This window comes from Vombatus ursinus, unplaced genomic scaffold, assembly GCF_900497805.2.
Source record: "Vombatus ursinus unplaced genomic scaffold, bare-nosed wombat genome assembly UNPS02014932.1, whole genome shotgun sequence".
In the NCBI taxonomy this organism is placed as follows: domain Eukaryota; kingdom Metazoa; phylum Chordata; class Mammalia; order Diprotodontia; family Vombatidae; genus Vombatus; species Vombatus ursinus.
Genome location: NW_020954710.1, coordinates 4,483,772 through 4,507,523, shown reverse-complemented (window position 1 = coordinate 4,507,523; position 23,752 = coordinate 4,483,772). Strand labels below are relative to the sequence as shown.

Sequence of the window (23,752 nt, the reverse complement as noted above, 5' to 3'; positions counted from 1 at the left end):
CAGTGCCAAATCCAGCAGTCTTTCCACTGAGTTATGCTTCCTGCAGGGGTGGGAGAGCAGGACCAAAAAGGGGGAATGACAAGTACACAGGTTTGGCTAGACCCAAACATGAAGGGGATGTAAGACTGGAACGGAAAGCTGGACCAGACTATGGAGTTTTAAATCCTGGGGCAAATTTGCATTTTATTCACTAAGCAATGTAGATCTTCTGATGGTTTTTCCAGCAGTAATGTGATCAGAGCTGTGCATTTGGAAGATTACTCTGACAGATGTGCAGAAGCATGAGTTTGAGAGAAGACTAGAGGCAGTTATAAGGCTCCCGCCCTAGTCCAACTTCGAGGTAATGAGGATTTGGATTAGGACAAAAATAGTGAGAATGAAAGTTGGAAACTAGAAAGGGTAAATGAATTATACCGCCATCGACTTAGAACTGGGAGGGATTTATAGATGAGGATATTGAGGCCTGGAGAAGTAAACCAACCTGTCCCAGGCCATAAAAAGAGCAAGTAGTTTTGATATCCCACCACTTTTCCTCTTCCTGAAGAAGATCCCACAGGGCTACAGTGTAATGACTTAGGGAGGCAGTGTGGAACAGAAGGGAAACCCACCGGATGTAGTCCGGGACCTGGGCTCGAACCCTTGTCTGGCTTCCTACTATTTGTGTGACCTTCGGCGGGCTACTTTATCCCTCTGGGCCTCAGTTCCTCAAATCATTGAGCTGGATTAGATCCAAATATCAAAGGTCCCCTACTGCTCAGATATCTGATCCTATAGAAACTTGCAAAGATTCAAGTTTACTGTAATTTTATTCATACAGCTTATATCCAGTGGGCACTTCTGTGCCCAAGACCTGGGGGGACATAGAAGGGTTTCCTATCTTTGAGCAACTTCCAATCTAATTGGAGCAACAGAGGGCACACAAAACAACCAAACTAGAGGTCTGGATTTGAAGCCTACTTCAGCTGCTTGCGTGGTACTAGACAAATCACTTAACTTACCTAGGTCTGTCACCTCCTATAAAATGAAGATGTTAAAATCATATTATCAAAGATGTGGAACTGAAAGGGACCTCATGACATCTAGTCCTATTCCTTATTTACAGATGACAAAACCGAGGCACAGGGAGGGTAAATAGGCCACCCAAGATCACACAGGAAATAAGCATCATTCAAAAAGACTTTATTAAACTCTTACTAGGAGCCAGGCACTATGCTGGCTCTAAATCAATTTCTAAGCAATCTCCAAATTTTTCAGGCATGGGCCTGGGATGGGCAGGATGATAAAAACTGAAAGAGAGGTGCACTGACACCGTACTCAGGAATTGCATTTCTTGTGGGCCAAATCCTCAGTTTCCTCCAAATGAAACCTATTAAGAAACCTTAAATTAGAAGGCTATCTGGGAATAGAGAAGTAACAGAAAACAGGGATCATTTCCCAGGGCACTCAAGGGTGAGGGAAGTGACTCAAATCCCATTTCCGAGGACCTCTGAATTTGAGGTCACTGAAAAGACCCCTGTGCTCTCTAACACACACGCAGAGACAACCAACAGGACATATCGGACAAAATGGTGCAACTGGATGGAGCTAGGGCGGCTTGGGTTCAAACCCTCCTTCAGAAACTTGCTAGCTATGATCCTGGATAAGTCATGAAGCCCTGGGCTTCAGATTCCTCATCTGTAAAATGTGGATGACACCACCCTCCCTTATAGGTCTCTTGTGAAGAGTGAGATACGGTATATAAACTGCTTTGCAAACCTGTACTGAATTTGTTCAAACCTGTATTGAATTTGTGCTGTTATTATTAGACTATCTGATGGTCACTTAAAAAGGACACTGGGTGCTATCTCCTTACACCCATTCGGATACCAGTAAAATGTCCCTGGGAACAGAAAACTCAGCTCCACCCAGAAGCCACTGGACGTGTTTGTTTCTGCCTGCTACAATGACCTGAGCCCCATTCAGCGACGATAACTAGCAAACACAAAAGTCAAAGAGCTCGGCAGGGCTGACTTACCTCAACCAAGTGGCTTAACTACGATTAGGAAGGGGCCTGGCCCACTTAGAAAGGAACTGAGACTGACCTAATTGCTTGTTGGAAGGTGTCTTTCATACACCGTACTTTGGACAGTGGGGGAAGTGACGAGACTGTAAGACACGTGCTGTCCACACACAAAACATGACACCATACATATTTGAAAGGTATTTATTTAAAAACAAAACAAAAAAGCTTTGGTATCTGAAAACTCAACAATCATGGGTCACTAGAAAGCCCAATCCTCCCCCTCCCAAGCCCATCCCCAAACAGCCAGAAAATACAAAAACACACAAATCTCTGTAGGCTAAGAAACAGTCAGCACTGCCCAATCTACCCCAGTGACGCTATGTCTTCTACTCAGGCTGTGTGTGTGCGTCCTTCTGCCCCGTGCTGGCTCCCTCTGACTGGGCCCTGAATGAACCACACCAGCAACACACAGCCAAGCTCCCCAATGGCCAAACAGCTCCAAAATCATTTCAGTGATCTGCTATCTAAAGTGGAGGCTGAAACCATCCAAAATTCCCAAGCAAAAATAAATTAAAAGTTCATTCAAGGAAGAAGAAATTAAATTAGGAAAAAGGAGTTTTTCTAGCTGAGATTTCCAAAAAGGAGAACGGAGTAAGGGATGAGGGAGACGGGACAAAAAGGAGGTCTCTTCCTGGAAGACAGAAAAGGGGGAAAGCTGAAGGAGTAAGGTCAATTTCAAGTAATTTCCAAATAGGTTCACTTTATTAAGGTGGAAGTTTACAAAAGGTCAACACGGCCTCTCTCCCTCCCTCATCCCCAAAGTGACACTCATTCATTCCAATGTAAAACTCCTCAACGGCCACAAACACTTCCGAGTCACTGGTTTTCCCCAACAAGGCACAATAGGGTTGTTGCTTTCAAAAGGTCCCTTGTTCGCAGCAGCAGGACTTTTCGAGTGCTGGGTATCTTGTGCAAATGGAGGCTGAAAGCGGTACTGTGAATTCACTCAGACACTGGGATCTTCCTGTTCAATTAATAAAACAAGGTGTTACTGTTCGATGCCAACTCTTGCTCACAGCCACAGACCTATTTCAGAAGGGCAGGCTACCGATCAGAACTCTGAGCAGCACCCACCCCTGGCTCAGACTCAACCTTGCAAACAGCTACCGGCCCAGGGCAGCAGGGCCAGAGGAATGACGAGAAGCAGCATTCCCAGCCACCAGCTACGGACTGAGGAATGCGGATCGACAGCATATGTTGGTGGGGTGGGAAATGGTCACCTGAAAGGTTGGGCAAATAAGGGTAAAAAAAAATCAGTGACTCAACCCAGTGACTTAAGGCAGGAGCTGAGCCTGGCTAGGCTATTCCTTAGGAAGAATTCAGAGGTGGGGAAGGGAAAATAATCAATGGTAAGAGCTTAAGCTTGAGCTTGTGGCCCTGAGAGTGAGAGCAAAGGCCAAGAAGGCTCACCAGCCAGCAGGGGAGAGCGGCCCTGGCCGGTTTAGCTCCCTATGGGCTGACCTCATGCAATGCACACTGGGCGCCTGCTTTGACACCCGGAGGCGGCCATCTGCACACTTCTCTTCAATCTGGTCTCCTACCATAAGACACAGCGTCTAGTTTCCAAGTGACTGGCGTCACCTCTTCCATTTTTGCAGTACAGGAGCTATTTCTTTCTCCACCCTCATACTGGGGTTGGCCATCAAGCAAGCCACTCTTTTAGAAGCTACAAGGACACTTTCTCTTTTTCCACCACCATAAATCAAGACCTGCTGAGGATTTTCTGGGTCCCCTAAGGTTACCGCTTTGTTCCTGGAGGAACAAGTCTGTATGGAAAAATTTGCACTGCAGCTTGATCTAAAAGAATAGCTAGCTCTGTAGTACATTCTTCCCTTCCAATAGGAGGGGTCAGACACTTTTCTCCTCTGCCACCAAGGCTACATTTGAGCGCAGAACAGAAGAAGCAATTTGTACCAGAGGCCCTGCCAACCACATTCAATCTTCTGTACTCCTCCACACACTAATCCCTTAGGCTCATCCCAGCCCTTTAGAAGCCCAAGATCAAATCTGTTTCCTAGGGGCCTGAAGCTACAGGATAGCTAAAAAAGAATTGCATCCCATCACCACTCCAAGGAGAAGGGGGCTACTTTATGGGATAGCCATCAGGGAAGAATGGAGCTTAATGCACTGGGCAGTCCATACCATGACAGGACCTGATGCTCACAGGTGGTCGAGGACTAAGGCAGCAAAGGAAGTACCACCCTCAGTTTGACCACGGGCGTCACACCAATCTGGGGGCTGGGTGTTGATACTACCATCAAATAAAAACCAAGGGAAGAAGATATTCAACCTGCTGAGAAGTCACAAGACTCCAAGGTCCACTGCTATGCTAATTAACTGGTATCTAGGAGCTGAATGGCCATATCTTTGCCCTTCCCACCAGCCGCTTAGGGCCCATTTTGGTCTGCAGCAAGTGAGGAAGCAATCGCTGCCATCTCCTTTAGAGTGTTCCCTGCATAGGAAGCACAAGGGCTGAAGGACGGCTTGAAGAAAGAAGGTGCCCTCACGCTTCAGGATGTGCCCCACCCTCAGAGCCAGGACCATCCTGGGTACAGAACACAAGCCAGGGGACTTGGGCTCCCCAAAGCCCAGACAACAGTTAGAGGCGGCAGCTTTATACCTTACTCCTGAAGAGCGACTTGGCTCCGGGCCCACAGTATTCATTGTAGATGAGTTTGAACAGAAACAGGTGGAACAATGTGATGAGAGAGGCCACACTGAACCAGAAGAGGAAGGGCAGGCCGGGGTACTGTTTGGCCATGTGCTCCTCGTGGGCCAGAATTGCTTTCAGGTGCAGAGTGTGCCTTAGGTCTTGCAAGTGCAATAGATCTGTGGAGATGTAGAGGAGGGGGGTGATGGGCTGGGTCACCATGACAGGGAAAGTGTGACCTTGGGGCTCTGAGGTCAGTTCCACAGGCTCGTTCAGGCACCCAGCCTCACAGGCATAGATCTTGACAGGTGGGCTGTGGGGCTTGACGGACACGTGCAAGAACGGCTTCCCTTCCCCATCCAGAAGGACAGCCAAGTTGATATGATCAGTCTTGTAGTGGATCCCATGTAAGATGTAGCTGTTGTGGAGCACATCAGGATCTGCCTGGAACTGAAGGTGGTTTTCTGTGAATTGCAGACCCCCAAAGCTGAGCACCATTCCTTGCATAATCCCAGGGGCCCCCACCTTCACCAGTCCCTTGCACCCCCGTTTCTGGAGTGTTAACTTCCACACATCAGAGAGTTGCAGGATCTGGAGAACGCTGGACAACCTTCCTGGCCAAAGGTTCTCTGCATGCATGGTTGCGTGACCGCTAAAGCAGTGGTCTTCATAATTCAGCGTTGACTCCATCTGGTCTCGTTCCCACCGGCTCAGGGTGGGACTCAGCAGAGGGGCTGGTGAGCAGGAGAGCATGTAGTAGAGTGTCAAGTTGACAGTCAGGCTAGATGGTGTGTGAGCATCATTGATCTTCTTCATTTCAACCCCTATAACAATAAAGTAAAGAAATGAACTATGAATGGAGGGACAAGCAGGTATCTGCTTGAGGATGGGGACTACGTAACTGCCGAATCTTAAAAGTTGAAAGAAACCTCAAAGGCCACCTAACTGGATCAACAGACAAGAATCCTCTCTATTACATCCGTGCTGTCACGTGGTCATTTAACCTTTATCATACTGCCACCTTACAGTGAACTTGCTGCGTTTCAAGGTCAGCCCCTTCCAATTCTGAAGAACTGTCACTGTTGGGAAGGTTTTCTTTACACTGAACCTAAACCCTCTGTCTGCCGCTTCTATCCATTGCTCCTGAATCTGTCCTCTGGGCCCACGAGGAGCAATTCCTCTCCCACATAAGAGTTCTTCAAATACTTGAAAACAGTTGGAATTTTCCTAAATCATCTTTTCTCCCCAACAAAACATTCCCAGTTCCATTTATCTCGGATACCCTTCACATTCTTTCAACGTTCTTCCTAAAACGCAGTGTCTAGAATCAAACGAAATACTGCAGATATGGCCTGACCTGAGCAGAGACGTCCCGTGTTCTAAACACTCTGGTTCTCTTAATGCAGCCTAAAGTCATGCTAGCTTTCTGGGCCGCCGAACCACAGTCCTGACTCCTACTGAACTTGCAATCCACTAATGCCCAGATTTTCTCTCAAGAGTAGAAGACATTTAGCTTAATCCACCCAGTCCTAGACACAATCCTTCTAGGTCTCCTTCAACACCGGAAGAAGCCCTTTTGAAAGCTGCTTCAGATCAGATCTGCACTCGTTGCTATCCTGATTATGGCCCCCAAAAAGACAACCAAAATTCATTCCAAATGTCCTATTTCACATAAAACCTCAAATGACTGGTCCCCTACAACACCTTCAACTTTAGGAATTATCAAGTCCTACCTTAAAGCTGCCAAATAAAGCGGACAACTTATAGGAGGTGTACAGAACGAAGTAAAAATCCACTCTTTATCTATGATTTGCAATCACATCTTGGATAGTGAAATGGAAAAACCTTGTCCTGTGTGGTGGCAGTGATCCAGGCTACTGGGGAGTAAGGGTCATAGTCCCTGCAGTAGTGAGGGCAAAATCCTGATACTTCATCTAGACACATCTTGGAGACTCCTACACTCAACGCCAGGGTCAAAGACCCTGAAGAAGAGATTGCACATACCTGGCTCCTGAACCTGCTGGGTCCGGGTTCAATCCCTAAGTAAGCTCCTCTCAGCCAGATGCTTTACTCACCTGACTCCACCCATTCCTCATTCCCCTTCTGGGGATCTACAAGAGGCCTCCCTGGTCCACCAGGTTCACCCCTCGCCAGGGGACCTCTCTGCAATTACCTGAGGCGAAGAGCTGGGCCCAGAGCTGCTGGTGGTCCAGGAGGAGATCGGCCACGGGGATGTCCATCAGCTCCAAGATCTCCTTGCGGGCCATGTCCTGCAGGGCCTTCAGTTCCTTCATCTCCTTGGCCCCTTTGGCCTTCAGGGCCCGTAGGTCCACGGGCTCCGAGATGTAGACCACCCACAGCACAGCCTCATCCAGCAACGACTTGGGGGCCACCTGGAGCAGGTCCACCAGCTTCTTGGCGGCCACCACCACCAGGTTGACCTTGCCGTTGGGCAGCGGGGGCGAGTGTCCCGAGTGCAGCAGGAATTGGTGGTCGCCGGCCTTCTCCAAGGTGCCGCTGAAGGCCTTGGGGGGCGGCCTGGGAGTGGGGCCGACGGTCCAGAGCGCGGCCACACGCTCCGTGGGGTTGTGGATGTGGATGCGCTGCACGTAGAGGTGGGGCCGCGCGCGGTGCGCCAGGAAGTCCTCCTGCAGCAGCACGCACTGGGCCCCGGCCCCGGCCGGCGCCGCCGGCCCCCCTGCCCCCGCGGCCCCTCCGGCCCCGGCCGGCGGCTCGGGGGGCTGCAGGCAGCGTACGCGCCGCACCAGGCCCTGGCGCAGCAGCAGCGCGGCGGCGCCCGCCTCGGCCTGCGCGCTCAGCGGCCGCAGCTGCACGAAGGGCGCCAGCTCCGGGGCCACGGGCGGCTGCCGCTCGCCGGGCGTCACCCACAGCCGGTTGCGGCTCACGTCCAGGGCCAGGAAGCCGTTGCCCACCAGGGCGGGCGGCGTGGCCGGGGCGGACTCCGGGGCCGCAGCGCCGTCGGGGGCCCGGGCGCTCAACGGCACCGCCTCGCCGCGCTCCTGCAGCGCCCGCCACGCGCGGGTGGCCGCCTCCACGCAGGCCTGCGGCGCCGCGGCGCGGGGCTCGCCGGGGCCCGAGCTCCAGGACAGCAGGTGCAGGCCCAACCCGGCCCCGGAACCCGTCCGCCTCGCTCGCCCGCCCAGGTACCACGAGAGCAGCAGCACGAAGCCCAGCAGCCCTAGCACGCGGCGGGCCCAGCTACTGGACAGCAGCCCCGGCAGCCCCTTGAGCCGCTGCTGCAGCCACATCGGGCCGCCGCCGGGCCGCTCCCGGCCGCCGCCGCCGCCGCCGCCGCCGCCGCCGCCGCCGCCGCCGTCCGCAGCTTCCGGCCGCCGCTCTGCGCAGACGCTGTCAACGCCTTCGGCTTCCGCCCACCGCTCTGCGCAGCCGCAGCCGTCCCCTTTAGCTTCCGCCCACCGCTCTGCGCAGACGCCATTGACGCCTTCAGCTTCCGCTCGACGCTACGCGCAGTCGCCGACGCCGCCAGCTCGCCAGCGAGGGCCTCGGCCCGGCCCGGCCCGCCCCCTGCCGTAAAGCGCCGCCGGAAGGCGTCCTGAAGCCAAGTTTTTTGGGACGGGTTGGGAAAGCTTGAGGGCAAGGGTGGGAGGGGTCGGGGAAGGTAGATGGATCAGGGAAGAGGGAGGGAGGGGAGGGGCCAGAGAAAAGAAGGAGGAGATTGGGGAGTTAAGAGAGGAATGGAGGAGTCAAACAGGAGAGGGGAGGTAGTCATAAGATGGGGGCGGGGCCAGAGAAGAGAAAGGGAGGGACCGGAGTTGGGGGTGCTAGAGAAGGAGGAGCCAGAAAGGAGCAGGGAGGAGCCAGAGAAGGGATGGAGGGGCAGACAGGAGAAAGGAAGGAGCTGGAGAGGGTGGGGCCAGAGCGGAGGGGGCGGGGCCAGAGCGGAGGGAAGGAGCCAGGGGGACGAGGAAGTGCCCTAGGGTTGGGAGGAAAGGGATCAGAGAGGAGGGAGGGGAAGCATCTGGTAGGATGGAGGAGATAGGTAAAAGGAGAAGGAAAGGAGAAGGGAGGAAAAAAGAAGGGAAGAGCCAGGGACGAGAGGCAAGAGGAGGGGAAGGACCAAAGAACCAGGAGGGAAGTGGTAAGGAAAAGGGGGACTTTGATAAGTGAGTGGAAGAGAAAGAGCAATGAGGGAGCAAGACTTGGAAGAGGAATTAATTTTGTAATTTGACAGTAGGAAGAGACCTGGAAGGCCAGGCAGTCCAGCCCCTTTCTGTTTTTGTTCATGTTTTTTGGCTACGCCATGGGGTTAAGTGACTTGCCCAGGGTCACACAGCTAGTAAGTGTTATGTGTCTGAGGCCGAATTTGAACTCAGGTCCTCCTGAATCTAGAGCCAGTGCTCTATCCACTGCGCCACCCAGCTGCCCGCCAGCGCCTTTCTAAAGAGGAATCTGTTCTACGACATCCAGCCCCTGTTAGAAAGCTCCCTGCCTTAGAAGACAGACCAATCTACTTCTGGATAGTTAGAAATGTTTTCCCCTTCCCCCACCCGCAACCCCCATTGTTCCTAGGTCTGCCCTCAGAGCCCATGCAGAACTTGGCTATTTCCCCTCTGTCTGACAGCCCTTGCAGGACTTGAAGTCTTCCATCTAGTTCTTGATCAGTCTTCTCTTTTCCAGGCTAGACAGTCCTAATTCTTTCAATTGTTTCTGGTACATCTTGGTAATCAATTCCCTCCTCCTCATGGTCACCCTTATTTTTGTGTCTCCAGCGCTTGGCACATAGTAGGCACTTAATAAGTGTTGACTGATTGATTGACCCTTTTTTGAATGATGTCCATCCACCTTGTCAATGTGCTCCCTGAAATGTGGTTCCCGGTACTGATATTCTGCATATAGTCTAAGAGGACCGTTACCTCTCTACCACAACCCCCCACTGCACCCCCCAACTGGCATCACCCTAGGACAGGCCTTCTTGTCAGGACTATACTAATCTCTCAACTGGTCTCTCTGCCTCTATCTAGTCTATCGTTCTCCAGTACTTTCCTCAAATACCATGAAATATAATAGAATCCCAGGTTGGAAGGGATCTGTGGGATTGTCTAATCTAGGCGGCATAGTACATAGAACTCTAGACATGGAATCAGGAAGACCTGAGTTCAAATCCTGCCTCAAACATTTACTAGCTGTGTGACCATTCTGTTCTTGAGTGGTCATCCAACTCCTTCAGGAAGGAAGATGGTAAAGATGAGAAAAAAAAGAGGAAGAAGAAATGGAAGGAAATAATAGGATTTCAAGTATTCTACCAGCTCTTTCCCTGTTGCCTGCAAGCACATTCAGCTGTTTATGTTACCTTCAAATCAGGTGAGATCCCCTCCCATAAGGGGCTCTTACTTTGGACTCTGGGGTTCAGTCCTGGAGGAGTCTGATCCCAAAAAGAGGAAATGATACATTTCTCAAACTCTGGTTCATTATGTCCCTATTTAGGAATTCCCAGGAGAATGTCTACAGCAGAAATTAACCATGGCTTATGTGTTAGGTCTGTGTCAAAAAGAGTCCCTTCTAGAAAAGATAATGTACAAAGTACATAGTAGGCACAGGACAGCTATTACTCAATTGGAAAAGAGATACTTAAAATACAAAAGACTCATAATTGTACAGTAAGAAATGGTTGAGCACCAGCCCTGGATTCAGGAAGACCTGAGTTCAAATGTGGCCTCAGACACTTGACACTTACTAGCTGTGTGACTCTGGGCAAGTCACTTCACCCTTGCAAAAAAAAAAAAAAGTTGAAAATAATAATAACTCATTATGCTCATACTCTCCCAGCAGGTAAAGAATACTTTGGAAGACAACTTTGTGCTGAACACCACACCTTGTATCTGTACAGTGTGAACAAAATCCAGATCTTCTGGCTAGCCAGAAGGATGGGCTCTCTTAGTCTTTTTAGCTCCAGCATCCTTCTGGAATGGTCATCTCCTCTGGGAAGTAGTATAGTTGCAAGAAACACCTGTTATTAGGCAGCTACAACCAACCAGGAACTCTGAAACTCATGAAATGACTACAAAGGCTGGAAACATCCATCTCTTAGGATGTCACTGTTCAGTGACTGGTACTCGTAGATAGAAACACAAAGCACACTAGGCTGCCATGGACTTGAGGTCCAACCTTAGGCTAGCCAAAGTAGCACATGTTCTCAAAAGAAATCCTCCTAGAATGGAAGGATTTATGACCTAACAAGAGATAGAGAACATTATGAAATGCAAAATGGATAATTTTGATAACATTAAATGAAAAAGTTTTTGCACAAACAAAGCCAATGCAACCAAGGTTAGAAGGGAAGCAGAAAGCTGGGAAACAATTTTTGCAGCCAGTGTTTCTGATAAAGGCTTCATTTCTAAAATATATAAAGAACTGAGCCAAGTTTATAAGAATACAAGTTGTTCACCAATTGATAAATTGTGAAAGGATATGAACAGGCAGTTTTCACATGAAGAAATTAAAGCTATCTATAGTCATATGAAAAGATGCTCTAAATCACTATTGATTATTAGAGAAATGCAAAACAAAACAACTCTGAGATACCACATCACAGCTATCAGATTAGCTAACATGACAAAACAGGAAAAGTATAAATATTGGAGAAAATGTGGGAAAATTGGAACACTAATCCATTGTTGGTGGAATTGTGAACTGATCCAACCATTCTGTAGAACAATTTGGAACTATGCCCAAAGGGCTATTAAACTGTACATACCCTTTGACCCAGCAATACCACTTCTAGGTTTGTATCCCAAAGAGATCATAAAAATGGGAAAAGGACCCTCATGTAAAAAATATTTGTAGCAGTTCTTTCTGTAGTGGCCAAGAATTTGAAATTGAGGGAATGCCCATCAATTGGTGAATGGCTGAACAAGTTGTGGTATATGGATGTAATGGAACACTATTGTTCCATAAGAAATGATTAGCAGGCAGACTTCAGAAAAACCTGGAAAGACTTGCATGAACTGATGCTGAGTGAAGTGAGAAGAACCAGGCGTAGAACCATTATACACAGTAACAGAAATACTGTGTGATGACCAACTTTGATAGACTTAGCTCTTCTCAGCAATTCAAGGATCTGAGACAATTCCAAAAGATACATGATGGAAAATGCTGTCCATATCCAGAGAAGGAATTATGAAGTCTAAATGCAGATCAAAGCAAACTATTTTCTCTTTGCGTGTGTGTATGTGTTTCTTCTTTTTTGTGGTTTTTCCCTTTGGTTCTAATTGTTCTTTACAACGTGACTAATGTGAAAATACGTTTAATATGAATGTACATGTATAGCCTATATCAGATTGCACACCATCTTGGGGAGGGGGGAGGAGAGGAAGAGGGAGAAAATTTAGAATTCAAAATCTTATAGAAGTGCATTTTGAAAACTCAAAATAAATAAATACACATATTTTAAAAAACCCTCCCTCCTCCCCCCAATTGGAAATCCATAGGAGAGGTTACCTTAATCCCAAGAAATATGCTCGTAAAGGGAGACAGCTTAGGCACCAGTCATCTTCAACACAACACCCTAGTCATGGTGACCAAGGGATCAACCAGTAGCTTCTAGTCAAGAATGACTTTTAGTAAGAGACCCAAGCACATTTCCCACCAAAAGGGAAATACCCAAATCCTCGGGAAGGTCTCCAGTCTACCCCTCCCAGTATACTTTTTTTCTTTTCAAATAGTATTTTATTTTTTCTGATTTCATGTAAAGACAATTTTTAACATTCATTTAAAAAAAGTTTTTGAATTCCAAATTTTCTCCCTCCTTCTTTCATCTCTTCCCTCCCTAAGATGGTAAGCAATTTGATATAGGCTATATATGTACAATCATGTAAAACATTTTCATATTAGTCATGTTGTAAAAGAAGAAACAGATCAAAAGGAAAACACACACACACTGAAAATAGTGTACCTCAAACTGCATTCAGACTCTATCAGTTCTTTCTCTAGATGTAGATAGCATTTTCCATCACGAGTCCTTTGGAATTGTCTTGGATCATTATATTGCTAAGAAAAGCTAAGTCATTCATAGTTAACCACCACACAATGTTGCTGTTACTGTGTACAATGTTCTCCTAGTTCTGCTCACTTCACCGTGCATCAGTTCATGTAAGTCTTTCCAGGTTTTTCTGAAATCCACTGCTCATCATTTCTTATGGAACAATAGTATTCCCCTACATTCATATACCACAATTTGTTCAGCCATTCCTTAATTGATGGGCATCCCCTCAATTTCCAGTTCTTGGCCACCACAAAAAGAGCTGCTATAAATATTTTTGTACGTGTAGGTCCCTTTACCTTTTTTTATGATCTCTTTAGGATACAGAACTAGTGTTACACTTTAAAAACCTTCACTTGAGCTAGCTTTGTCCACTTTAGCTACCATCCCATAATTCTTCTCCCTTTCAGAGTTGATCTTCGAGAAAAAATCATCTAAACCCCTTGCCTCTGGATGTACAATAAAACCAACTCTGTTTTCTCTCTCTGTCTCCAAAATAAGACCTGGGAGCTATCCTTCCATTTAGTAGCAACTTCCTTCTGTCTTCTGGTTTTATTTATAGCACTGAAGAATTCACTGTCTCCCAAGGCAGCCCATCTCACTATTATAAAAGTCTGGCTGGGTGACTGTCCCTCATGCCTGGAATGCTCTGCCCCTACACCTCAGCCTCTTATGATTCTGCTCAAATTAGACTGCTAGGCACATAGTAAGCACTTAATAAATGCTGGCTGACTGACTTTGGACAATGTTTGACAGATTCCATCTTGGAATTTGCCCTTCCCCGGGGCTGTCAATAAAAAGAAAGGAGGAATTCAGGTTAGCACAGGATTCAGGATGAGTTCTGCCCATCAAGCAAGCTTGATTCCCCTTTTTGAAATCCTAAAAAAAGGCCAGTGCCTGTGCCTTTAAACTGCTGGCAAGCTTGAGCACAGAAGACACACGTGCTGCACGTACCGGTAGTAACATCTGGGTTGGCAGCAGAGGCTTCTTAAAAAGGCAGACCTTGAGTCTGAATGAAGTTTGGGTGAGGTCCAGACTTCAGGCTTTGGAGAAGGCAGGAAGAAGAAATCACTGCTTGGGGGGATGGGAGGGAGAGCTGGAGTGAGCTGAAGCACCAGAGCTCCCTGAAATTGTCCTGGAGACAAACCAACTGGACTGGACAAAAACAAAAAGAAAAACAAAACCAGCTAGATTACCAAGATGAATCAGTTCTTTGCTGGTCAATGCTTCAGTGGCTACTATCCCCAGAGGGTCACTTTCTTGGGGAGATTTTGTAGGCTCTTCCCTAGAGTTTCTAAAATTTGATATATCCTGCCCCCTGCATTTTCTCCTTGCTAAATCTGGCTTGCTGTTCTGGCTCTTTCCTGCTGTGTGAGCTGTATTCAGAATGTCCTGGATGGCCTGGCTAAGCCTCTTCCTCAAGTATAATTAGGAATAAGGCTAATAATTCAGTCGTTTGTAAAGAGAGGCAACCTGGGTTCAAGTTTCACCTCTGACACATACTGGCTGGGTGAACCTGTGCTGTCATGGCAGGGATTTAGGAACTAGTTGGACCATAGTTGCTGAAGTCCTGTCCAACTTGGAGATTCTAAGATTCCAAAAAAATCAAATGAGGTTATGCCTTAAGGTCTTGATGTAGTGGAAACAACAGTGAACTGAGAATCAGGTGATCTGGATTCAAGTCCTACTTCATCATGTGGTTTTGGACAAGTCATTTCTCTGAGTCTCGCTTTAATCTTTCCTCACTCCATCTTGGAGCTGTGGTGAGGATCAAACTGTTTATGGGAGAGGTAGGAGGGAGAGAATGTTAGTGTAGTGATCTTGATACCTGCTTGTACCTCCCCCACCAACCCCCAGTTACCTTGTATCTGTTTTGTATGTATTCTGTAGATATTTTATGTGTGTGCATGTTGTCTCCCTCCTTAGAATGTAAGTGCCTTGAGGGCAGGCACTGTTTCAGTTTTTGTTTTTTTTTGTTTTGTTTTGTTCATCTCTAGCATCTAGCCCACTGCCTGGTGTGCAGTAAGCACTTACTGTTTGTTGCTTGCTTGCTTAATTTCAACCCTGTCCTTAAAAGAATGTAAACCTCTCGAGGGAGAACTTAGACTTTTTTTGTCTTTGAATCCCCAGGAGCAGCTAGGTGATTTGGTGGATACAGTGCTGGGTCTGGAGTCAAAAAGACTCATCTTCCTGAGTTCAAATATGACCTCAGACACTTACTAACTGTATTACCGTGGACAAGTCACTTCACCTTGTTTACCTCAGTTTCCTCGTCTGTAAAATGAGATGGAGAAGGAAATGGCAAACCACTCCAAGGAAAACCCCAAATGGTGTCATGACAGGTCAGACATGACTTAACAACAGCAATTCCAAGCCCCTAGCGCAGTGCTTTGAATGCGGCAAGGTCAGAACCTACGGTTTCCCCAATGTAGGGAATTTCCCTCCATGAAAAAGACCAGCCCTCTATTGACTATGCCTCTACTGCCTCTCACCTTAATGGAGGATGAGCTTCATGAATGTTTGTTAAATTGAATGAACTTTGAGATCCTAAGAAGGATAAGGAAGATTTTCCTGGAGATGGAGGGAGATGCTGGCCAATCCCAGTTGGGCAATGCAGTTCCCCCTTTCCTTCTTTCCTTCCCTCCTCTCCTTCCTATCCCTCTGTCCACATAGGGAATCATACCCTTACCTTTGGGTGCTCTGCCCAGAGGAATATAAATTTTGATCACTGAAGCCTAGCAAGGTATCTTAAGGTTTATGGGCTAAATTTCTTTTTTATAGACCATGCCTTAAACCCAAATTACTCTGGCTCTCACTGATTGGCCAACAATGAGTACCAGCCCATTGGTCATTGCTTGGGCCCTGTTGGCTCAAAGTGAGTGTAAATAGCAATTGTTTCTGTTTTGGCCAGAAACCCTAAGGGTCTTCCCCTCCCAGATTGATTTTATTTATTTTTTCACTAGGTAAAAGAGGCCATTATTTGCCTCAGTTTTACCTAGCCTTAATCACTGAATGGTTGTTGCTTCAGACAAACAGACCTGGGAAAGCCCTTAGCTCAAAAGGGCCAAGGCCTCTCACTGCATCAGGGCCATCTCTAGTTGTCCTGGTCTATATTTTGCCACTGGACCCAGATGGCTCTGGAGGAAAGAGTGAGGCTGGTGACTTTGCACAGCCCTGCCTCACTTAAATCCAATTCATTTGCAAGTCATGACAATTCCATACTGATGCCATGGTCCTCTTTGAGAATGAAGAACAAACAAAGTGCCTATTCTGTGCAGAATGAATGAAAAACTATTAATTGGGTTGCTTACTATGAGCCTGGCACTGTGCTAACACAAATGGTGGGGAGGCCAGGGAAGGATGTTTTGGCTAGAGAAGTCGAAGGAATAACAAGCATCACCCTAGGACAATTAATTGGCCCTTCTTTTTCCAGAAGGGTAGTGTTGATTTTATTCCCGTACCAGAGATAAGGGTCAAGTGGGGATGAGGGATGGGGTCAGATCCCTAGAATACTCAATTAGGGAAATGCCATACTTTGGAGAAATGCCCACAGCTGACTGCAAGGAAAAATAACATTTGATTTAGACTCAGAGTTCCAGAGTTTGAACCCTACCTCTGACTCTTAGCAGCTGTATGACCTTGAGCAAATCATTTCATCTTCTCTGGAGCCTCAGTTTCCTCATCTGTAAAATGGAAGGGTTTGGCTAAAATGACCACTTCCAGCTCTCAATCTATGGGCCTGCGAAAATGCTAATGTGGTCAACTGAGTAGAAAAGGGGAAGGGAGGGGGTGACTGAGGCTCTTTGGCCAACCGGGCCCCTCCTGCAATACCCCAGTTCCCACTCCACGCCCCCAGCCCCTCCCCGGGCTCGTTCGGGGCGGAGCGGGGCGGGGCGGAGCGGGCGGGTCCCTTGCGTGGCAGGCCGAGGCTCCCGAAGTTTCCACTATTCTCTGCTGCTGTCCCTCCTAGCTTTGTCCCCTGCAGCCAACAGTTCGGGCTCCCCGGTGAGCAAGCCCCCAAGCAGCCGTCCCCGCCGCCTGCCTTCTGGGCTGGGAGCCCTCCGACCGCCAGGATGCGGCCCCTGCTGCTGGGGCCGCTGCTGGCTCCGCTCTGCTGGCTCATGCTGGCCGAAGCTAAGAGCGACCTGAAGCCAGAGGGTAAGGGGGGCTGGGGAATATGTGGGGGGGGGCGGGGAGTGATCGAGGGACAGTAGGGTCCGGAGGTAGGGGCCTGGACCCCCGGGGAGCCCGGGCAGCCCCAGCCTTCCCAGCTTGAGGTCCGTGCTGGGCCACCGGGTGGGAGTTAGGGGCGGGGAGCGGGGGACCAAGGGGGCTACTGGCCCACCTGATGGCCTTAGGAGATGGACCTCAGGACTCTGGCCCCTAAGCCCATTAGGCAGCAGGCCCAGGCATGGCAAGGATTGCCTGGTGATCCCCAGCCCTGTGACAGCATGTGGAAACGACCCTGCCCTGGCCATTCTCGGTCCTGCTCAGACACTTAGCTGCTGGGTGAACTTGGGCCAGGCAGGCACTTCCCCTCCCTGGGCTCAAGTCGCCTTATTTCTAAAATAAGGGATTTGGACTCTAGGCAGTCTCTGGAAGGCCCCTTGCAGCCCCGGGATTCTCCTCTGTGAATCCTGAGCCTCCTGTACCCCAATTCTACTCCACCTCCTGGGAGAGGCGGAGCTACCTCCATCCTACAGCTTTGAGATACTTTACAAAGTGCCCAGAAACCCACAGCCCGAGGCCAGCTCCGCGGCCCCAAGCTCCGGCAGGTCCCAGCATGCGGTCCTCCCTGTATCTCTCTGAGCCATCCTTGGTATCTGGCTGAGATTACGGCCACCAAGTTGGGGGCTGAGAAAGGAAAGAGAAATATGCCAGACAGTCCACATCGCTTTCAAGAAGTTAGGGGTTGGAATCCTCACTCTTCACACCTGGGCCAGAATTCTCAATTACCCAATCAATTAATAGGCATGTATTTAGCACATTCTGTGTGCTGGGGTGAACTGAAGAGTGTTGGTGTGGTGTGTAAAGGGAGAGAAGGAGAGGGAGAAGGAGGAGGAGGAGGGGAGAGAAAAAAAGAGGAAGGGAGAGGGGAGAAGAGAAGAGGAGGAAAGAGGGGATAGAAAGAGGGAAACAGAGAGGGAGGGGGAGGGGGGGAGAGGGGAGAAGAGAAAGAGAGAGGGAAGGAGGGAGGGAGGGGGGAAAGGGGGAGGAAAGGGGAGAAGAGGAAGAGAGAGGATAGAAAGGGAGAAGAGAGAGAAGGAGGGAGGGAGGGGGGAAAGGGGGGAGAGGGGAGAAGAAAACAAGAAGAGGGGATAGAAAGGGGGGAAGAGAGGGGGGAGAAAGGGGGAGAGAAAAAGGGGAGAGAGGGGAGAAGATAAGAGGAAAAGAGAGGATAGAAAGGGGGAAGAGGGAGGGAGGGGGAAAAAGGGAGGGAGGGAGGGGGAAAAAGGGGGAGTGGGGAGAAGAAGAGAGAGAGGGAAGGAGGGAGGGAAAGGAGTAAGGGGACAGATCAAAGAGAGGGAAAGAGAAACCTTTGCAAAGACACAGAGATGGGAGATGGAATGGAATGCAGATGGGGAGAATGTGGGGCATCCAGGGTTTGCACTCAACCCATTGGCACCAAGAAGAGCTGCCCGGCTGGCACACTTCCTTTCCCTCCTGTTTCTAGGATGCCCAGGATCCCTGTAAATTGGGAGGAGCAGGTTAGAAGCCACCTACATTCTCCATCTGCCTTGCTTTCTGTAATGTTCCATTGTGGTTCACCGTACCAATGGCTAGATTTAAAGTTGGGGGTCCTGAGTTTCAATCTCAGCTGAGTCATTTGTGTGATTGGGGATAAATTATTTTGCCGTTCCAGTTGGTCTAGATGACCCATCAGGCCCCTTCCATCTCTAAATCATTGATCCCAGATCTCTTGCTTTCACATTCCTTCCACTTTCAGGTACTGATCTCAAGCTCAGTTTCCCCCCAAAGAGGCTGACCCCATCTCTTGGCCTGACCTCCAAGGGCTGGCTGCTCCTTCGCTCTCACCTGGGCTCACAGAGTCAGGAAGAGGAGTTGGCATTTTCTCTCCTCCCTACCACCACCTCCATATTCTGTCTTCTATCTCTGCCCCCCATCCCTCTCTACCTTTAACTTCACTCCATCTGGACCAGATGCCTGTTTCTGTCATCTGCACACCTGCAGTCCACTCTCTGTCTTTGCCAGTAGGTTCAGGACAGGGCTCACAATCTTTTCCAGCCCAACCCTGCCCGTCTACCTTCTCAACCCCAATGGCCACTGTCACCAGTCTACCTCCACTACACAAAGTACCATCAGACACTAGATTTGGAGCTGGAAGGGACTTCACAGGTCATCTAGAGCACCCCTTCATTTTACAGCTGAGAAAACTGAGTCTTAGAGAGGGTGAGGGACTTGCCCAGGGTCACACAGGGGCTCAGGATTTAAACCCCAGTTCTATGACTTCAAGTCTGTCTCTTGCCACTGTTCTGTCTTGAACCTTTACCATCCCCCCAATCAGTCAATCAACAATTTACACACACACACACACACACACACACACACACACACACACCCTTTCACACATACACACCTCTCCCCAAGTGCCGAGGCTAAAATTTTGCTGAAAGTAACTTGCTATATGACCTTCCAAACGTCATTCCTCTTTTCTCCTTGACTAAATGGTTGCTTCAAGCTCTGATGTTCTGTGTTCTAAGGCCCCTCCCAGCTCTGACACTCAGTGTTCCAAGGCCTTCCCAGCTCTGACATTCTAGGTTCTAAGGCCCCTCCCAGCTCTGATATTCTGGGTTCCTAGGGCCCTCCCAGCTCTGACATCCTGTGTTCTAAGGGCCCTCTCAGCTCTGACATTCAGTGTTCCAAGGCCTTCCCAGCTCTGACCTTCTAGGTTCTAAGGCCTCTCCCAGCTCTGATATTCTGGGTTTTAAGGACCTTCCTGGCCCTGATATTCTGTGTCCGAAGGGCCCTTCCAGTTCTGACATCCTCTGGTCTAAGAGCCCTCCCAGCTCTGACATTCTGTGTTCTAAGGTTCTTCCCAATGACTGTTCTGAGCTCTCCCATCTCTGTGTTCTAAAAGCCTTGCTAGGTCTGACATCCTTTCCAAGGTCTTTGGCAGCTCTGACATATTCTATTTTAAGTAAGGCCCCTCCTAGTCCTGATATTCTCTGCTTGAATTGGTTGTGTAGATGGGTCTCAGCCTCTGTGCCCATACCACCCCTTTGGATTGTTAGCTTCCCTGGCTTCTCATTCAGCTCAGATCTCCCCTCTGCAGGAGGTCTTTCCTGATCCCTGCAGCTGTTAGGACTTTGCTCTCTCAGACTGTCTTCCATTTACCCTGCATTTATCTTGTCTGTGCCTAATTATTTATACATTTTCCCCCATTAGAATGTAAGCTTCTTGAGGGCAGGGGCTGCTTCTACCATCCTTTATATCCCTCAGTGCCAAGCACACTTAACAACTGCTTCTTGACTGACTGGCGGCTGTATTCCACGTAGCTTTTCATTAAAGACCCAGCAATAGAACAACCATTTCTCACCCATTTGAATCCTAGAGTTGCCTAATGAATAGCTCCTTGTATTTCTTAAGTCATCCCACTTACTAAACCCCCCACCCCAACATGGTCTCATTCATCTTCAGACTGTCCTTGGGAGACGTGGAGGAAGGAAAGGGAGGGGACAAACGTTGACCGTCAGTCCCACACGCTGAGTCACAGAAGAGTTTGGTGACTAACCCCATATTGGAGCCTAAACATTCACTCATCCATCCATCCATCTAGGGAATACCACAATGCTAATACAAGGCCCAAACTATTTCTTTTGAAATGACTAGCTCCATTTTAAAGATGTGCAAATTGAAGCCCAGAAAGGCAGCTTATCTTGCCCTAGGTCACTCAGCTGGTCTTTGTCTCTACCACCCTGAAGCCTTGCCCTGAGCTTCCCAGGCCAAGGTCCACTTGGTCCACCAGCAGGCTTTCCTAAAGGAAGCAGATAATCTGGCACTGGAGGCCATGGCCTATGGGGGAAGCAGGGGTGGTGTCTGCGCTCATCCAGGAATCCACAACTTCCTCCCTCTGGCTCCACTCCACTACCCTAAGGGTCATTTCAGGATCCTGCTTCCCTCTCATTCCAGAGATCCGGTCTCCTGATCTTCCCACCTGTTCAGGAGTCCCCAGTGTGACTGAGGCCAGCTTTGTCTCAGGACTTAGCCACAGGTCCCCTGCTGAATCCCCTCCTTCCTGCTGGCCCAGACAAGGCCCCTTCAGTGCAGCCATAGCCACCTGGAAATGAGTTTCACGAGGCTGAATGTGCAACATAATGGGCCCACCTCTGATATAGGAGACATAGGCCCTGCCCTCATGGAGGCACCCCCTACCCACATCCCAGCCTGAAGACTGGGGAGACAGGAGTACAGAGTTGACTTAAGCAAACACAGAAAGCCCTTCTTTCACATCTACCCAGTAAGGTAGTTCTTGTTACTGTTATTGCTCTCATTTTACAGATGAGGAAACTGAGGCCCAGAGAAATGAAGTGACTTGCCTGGGGTTCCCCAGTAACAGGCAAGACTCAAACCCATATCTCTTGCCACCACTCTGTTGTTTTTCCTGTTATATCACAAGATTCCCTATGAGGTACCTTGACAGTAAGTCAGTCAGTAAACATTAAGTGCCTACTATGTGCACATCGGCATAGTTCTTTTAAGGTTCCCAGTATGGAGTCAGATGAAGGAACTACTTGAGGTTCCTAAGGCCAACCACAGCAAAGGCCAAGGGCCGCTGGCCCTTGTGGCTTTGTTCTGAATTGTTACTTACTTAATTATAGTTGGCATGGTAGATTTAAGGCTAGAAAGAAGTCTTCTTTCGGCAGCATATTCGACACCTCTGATCCCGTCCAATACCTTCCTTTTATTTATTTATTCATGTTTTTAAAAGAGTTTGAATTTCTTTTTTTTATTAATTTATTTTGCTTTTTCAACAATCACTTCCATAAGCTTTTGAGTTTTAAATTTTCTCCCTTTCCCTCCCCTAGACGGCACACAATCTGATATAGGCTACACATATATACATTCCTATTAAACATATTTTCACATTAGTGCTGTTGTAAGGAAGAATTAGAACCAATAGGAGGAATCACCAGAAAGAGGAAACAAAACACAACAGAAGAAAAAAAAAGTAGCAAATAGTATGCTTCAATCTGCATTCAAACTCCATAGTTCTTTCTTTGAATGTGGATAGCATTCTCCATCATGAGGCCTTTGGAGATGTCTTAGATCCTTGCATTGCTGAGAAGGGTTAAGTCTATCAGTACTAGTCATTGTACAACATGGCTGTTACTGTGCACAACGTTCTCCTGGTTCTGCTCACTTCACTCAACATCAGACCATACAAGTCTTTCCACAACACCTTTCTTTTACAGACCAGAGCAAGGGAAGTGACTTCGCCAAAGTCACACAGCCAGTAAGGATCAAAGCTGGGATTAGAACACAGGTGCTCTGACTTGAGATACAGTATTTTTCCCCCTTGTGCTGGGCTTTTTCCTGCCTCAAAATGAAGTCTAGATTGAGTGCCCACCAAACATTAGACCTCTTGACCTGAGGGAGGCATTTAACTGTGTTAAATGATGTGGACAGATAGCTACAGGTCGAGGGGGGGTTTTGAGATTCTCCAAAGTCAACTTTCAGCCACAGGTGGTACCATCTCCGTGGGGCAGTAGCGGCTCCCACTGTGAAATGCCGGGCTCTGCCCCCTTAGGAAGGCATCGATTGCCGCAGCCAGCTGGGAGAGAGAAGAGAGGTTGGACTTGGCCATACTAGCCAGAGGGTGAGGCCAAGTCTTGGAAGGATAGAGGTGATGAGATGGCTGGAAGGGCCAGGCTGGCTTTGGGAACGGAATTCTTTTCCATGATTGCAAATGCATTGCACAGACCCAGAAGGCACATTCCTCACCTTGCTGGGATGGGGCAATCCAAGAGGAAGGGGAGAAGGTGCTCAATTTGGAAGGAGCCCTGACCTGGTTCAGGACCGAGGAACAGAGAAGGAAGGGTTAACAGTGGTTAGAGTAGCAGCCTGAAATTTTAAAAGTCTGTACCCTTGGGGAAAATGCCGGTCCAGAAAGTTTGGTGCAGTGCCTTGTCAATCTTAACGTACTATATAAATACTAATTATGTGCCAGGCACTGTGCTAAGTGCTTTGCAAATATTATCTCATTTGATCTTCACAAGAACCCTAGGAGGTAGGTGCTGTTATTAACCCCATTTTACAGATGAGGAAACTGAGGAAGACAGAGGTTAAGTGACTTGCCCAGAGTCATACAGCTAGTAAGTGTATGAGGCCAAATTTGAACTCCGGTCTTCCTGATCCCTTCCCGGCTCTATCTGTTTTGATACCTAGCTACTTTCACAATAAGGGGAGTGTAATAATGAAGGTGGGAAAAGGGAAAATGAGAAAATTCTCTTGGTGAAGGTTTCCAGGTCAAGGCCAAAAAGGGGAGACCTGTCTTCCCTATGAGAATATTTCCCAGACAAATGACACGGAGTGGGGGAAGGAGAGGTGAGGAGGTAGGGAGCCGGGGGCTCTTTCTTCACATATTACAGTGCTGCTTTGAGAAGAATGGCTGTTTATTCTTTCCATTTAATTACTGAAGCAGGAACTTGGGAGAGGAGCGGTGTGGCTCCCTGGCCCAGCTCTGGACTCTCAGATTCCTGTGTGCAGACACAAACACCCTCTCTGTGTCCTTTTCCATCTCAGAAACCCGACACGCCTCTCTGTGCTCCCCAGGGTCCCTGTCCCGCCAGAGGGGCCCCAAGCCTGCTGCAGTTTGCTGCCTTCCCTTAGACTGAGAGAATCGGATCTGTCCCATTCTGTCCAGAGCACGCCTTCCCTCCAGGGATCCCCAAGGCCGGGGAGCAGACTGTCTCCCTCCGTAGCCCCCGGCTCCTGTCGGCACCTCGAGGGCCAGTCTGCCAAGCTGCGTACCCCACCCTCACTCCTCCAGCTACTCCCC

The 23,752-nt window shown here is 48.7% G+C and overlaps 2 protein-coding genes across 2 annotated transcripts in view; one reads left to right on the top strand and one right to left on the bottom strand.

The window, feature by feature from the left end:
* Positions 1-2,742: 2,742 nt before the first annotated feature.
* On the bottom strand, positions 2,743-7,981 carry KIAA2013 (KIAA2013 ortholog). The gene is made up of 3 exons (XM_027844007.1): positions 6,886-7,981; positions 4,683-5,536; positions 2,743-3,026 (listed from the first exon to the last, which is right to left on the bottom strand). The coding sequence occupies exons 1-3, from the start codon at positions 7,979-7,981 to the stop codon at positions 3,009-3,011; spliced, it is 1,968 nt and encodes a 655-aa protein (XP_027699808.1). The 3' UTR covers positions 2,743-3,008.
* An 8,661-nt stretch (positions 7,982-16,642) lies between these two features.
* The window catches only part of PLOD1 (procollagen-lysine,2-oxoglutarate 5-dioxygenase 1), a 42,249-nt gene continuing 35,139 nt past the window's right edge, over positions 16,643-23,752 (top strand). The window contains exon 1 of the mRNA XM_027843931.1: positions 16,643-16,890. Within this exon, the coding sequence (XP_027699732.1) occupies positions 16,806-16,890 (85 nt within the window). The 5' untranslated portion in view covers positions 16,643-16,805. The remainder of the gene's footprint in view (positions 16,891-23,752) is intronic.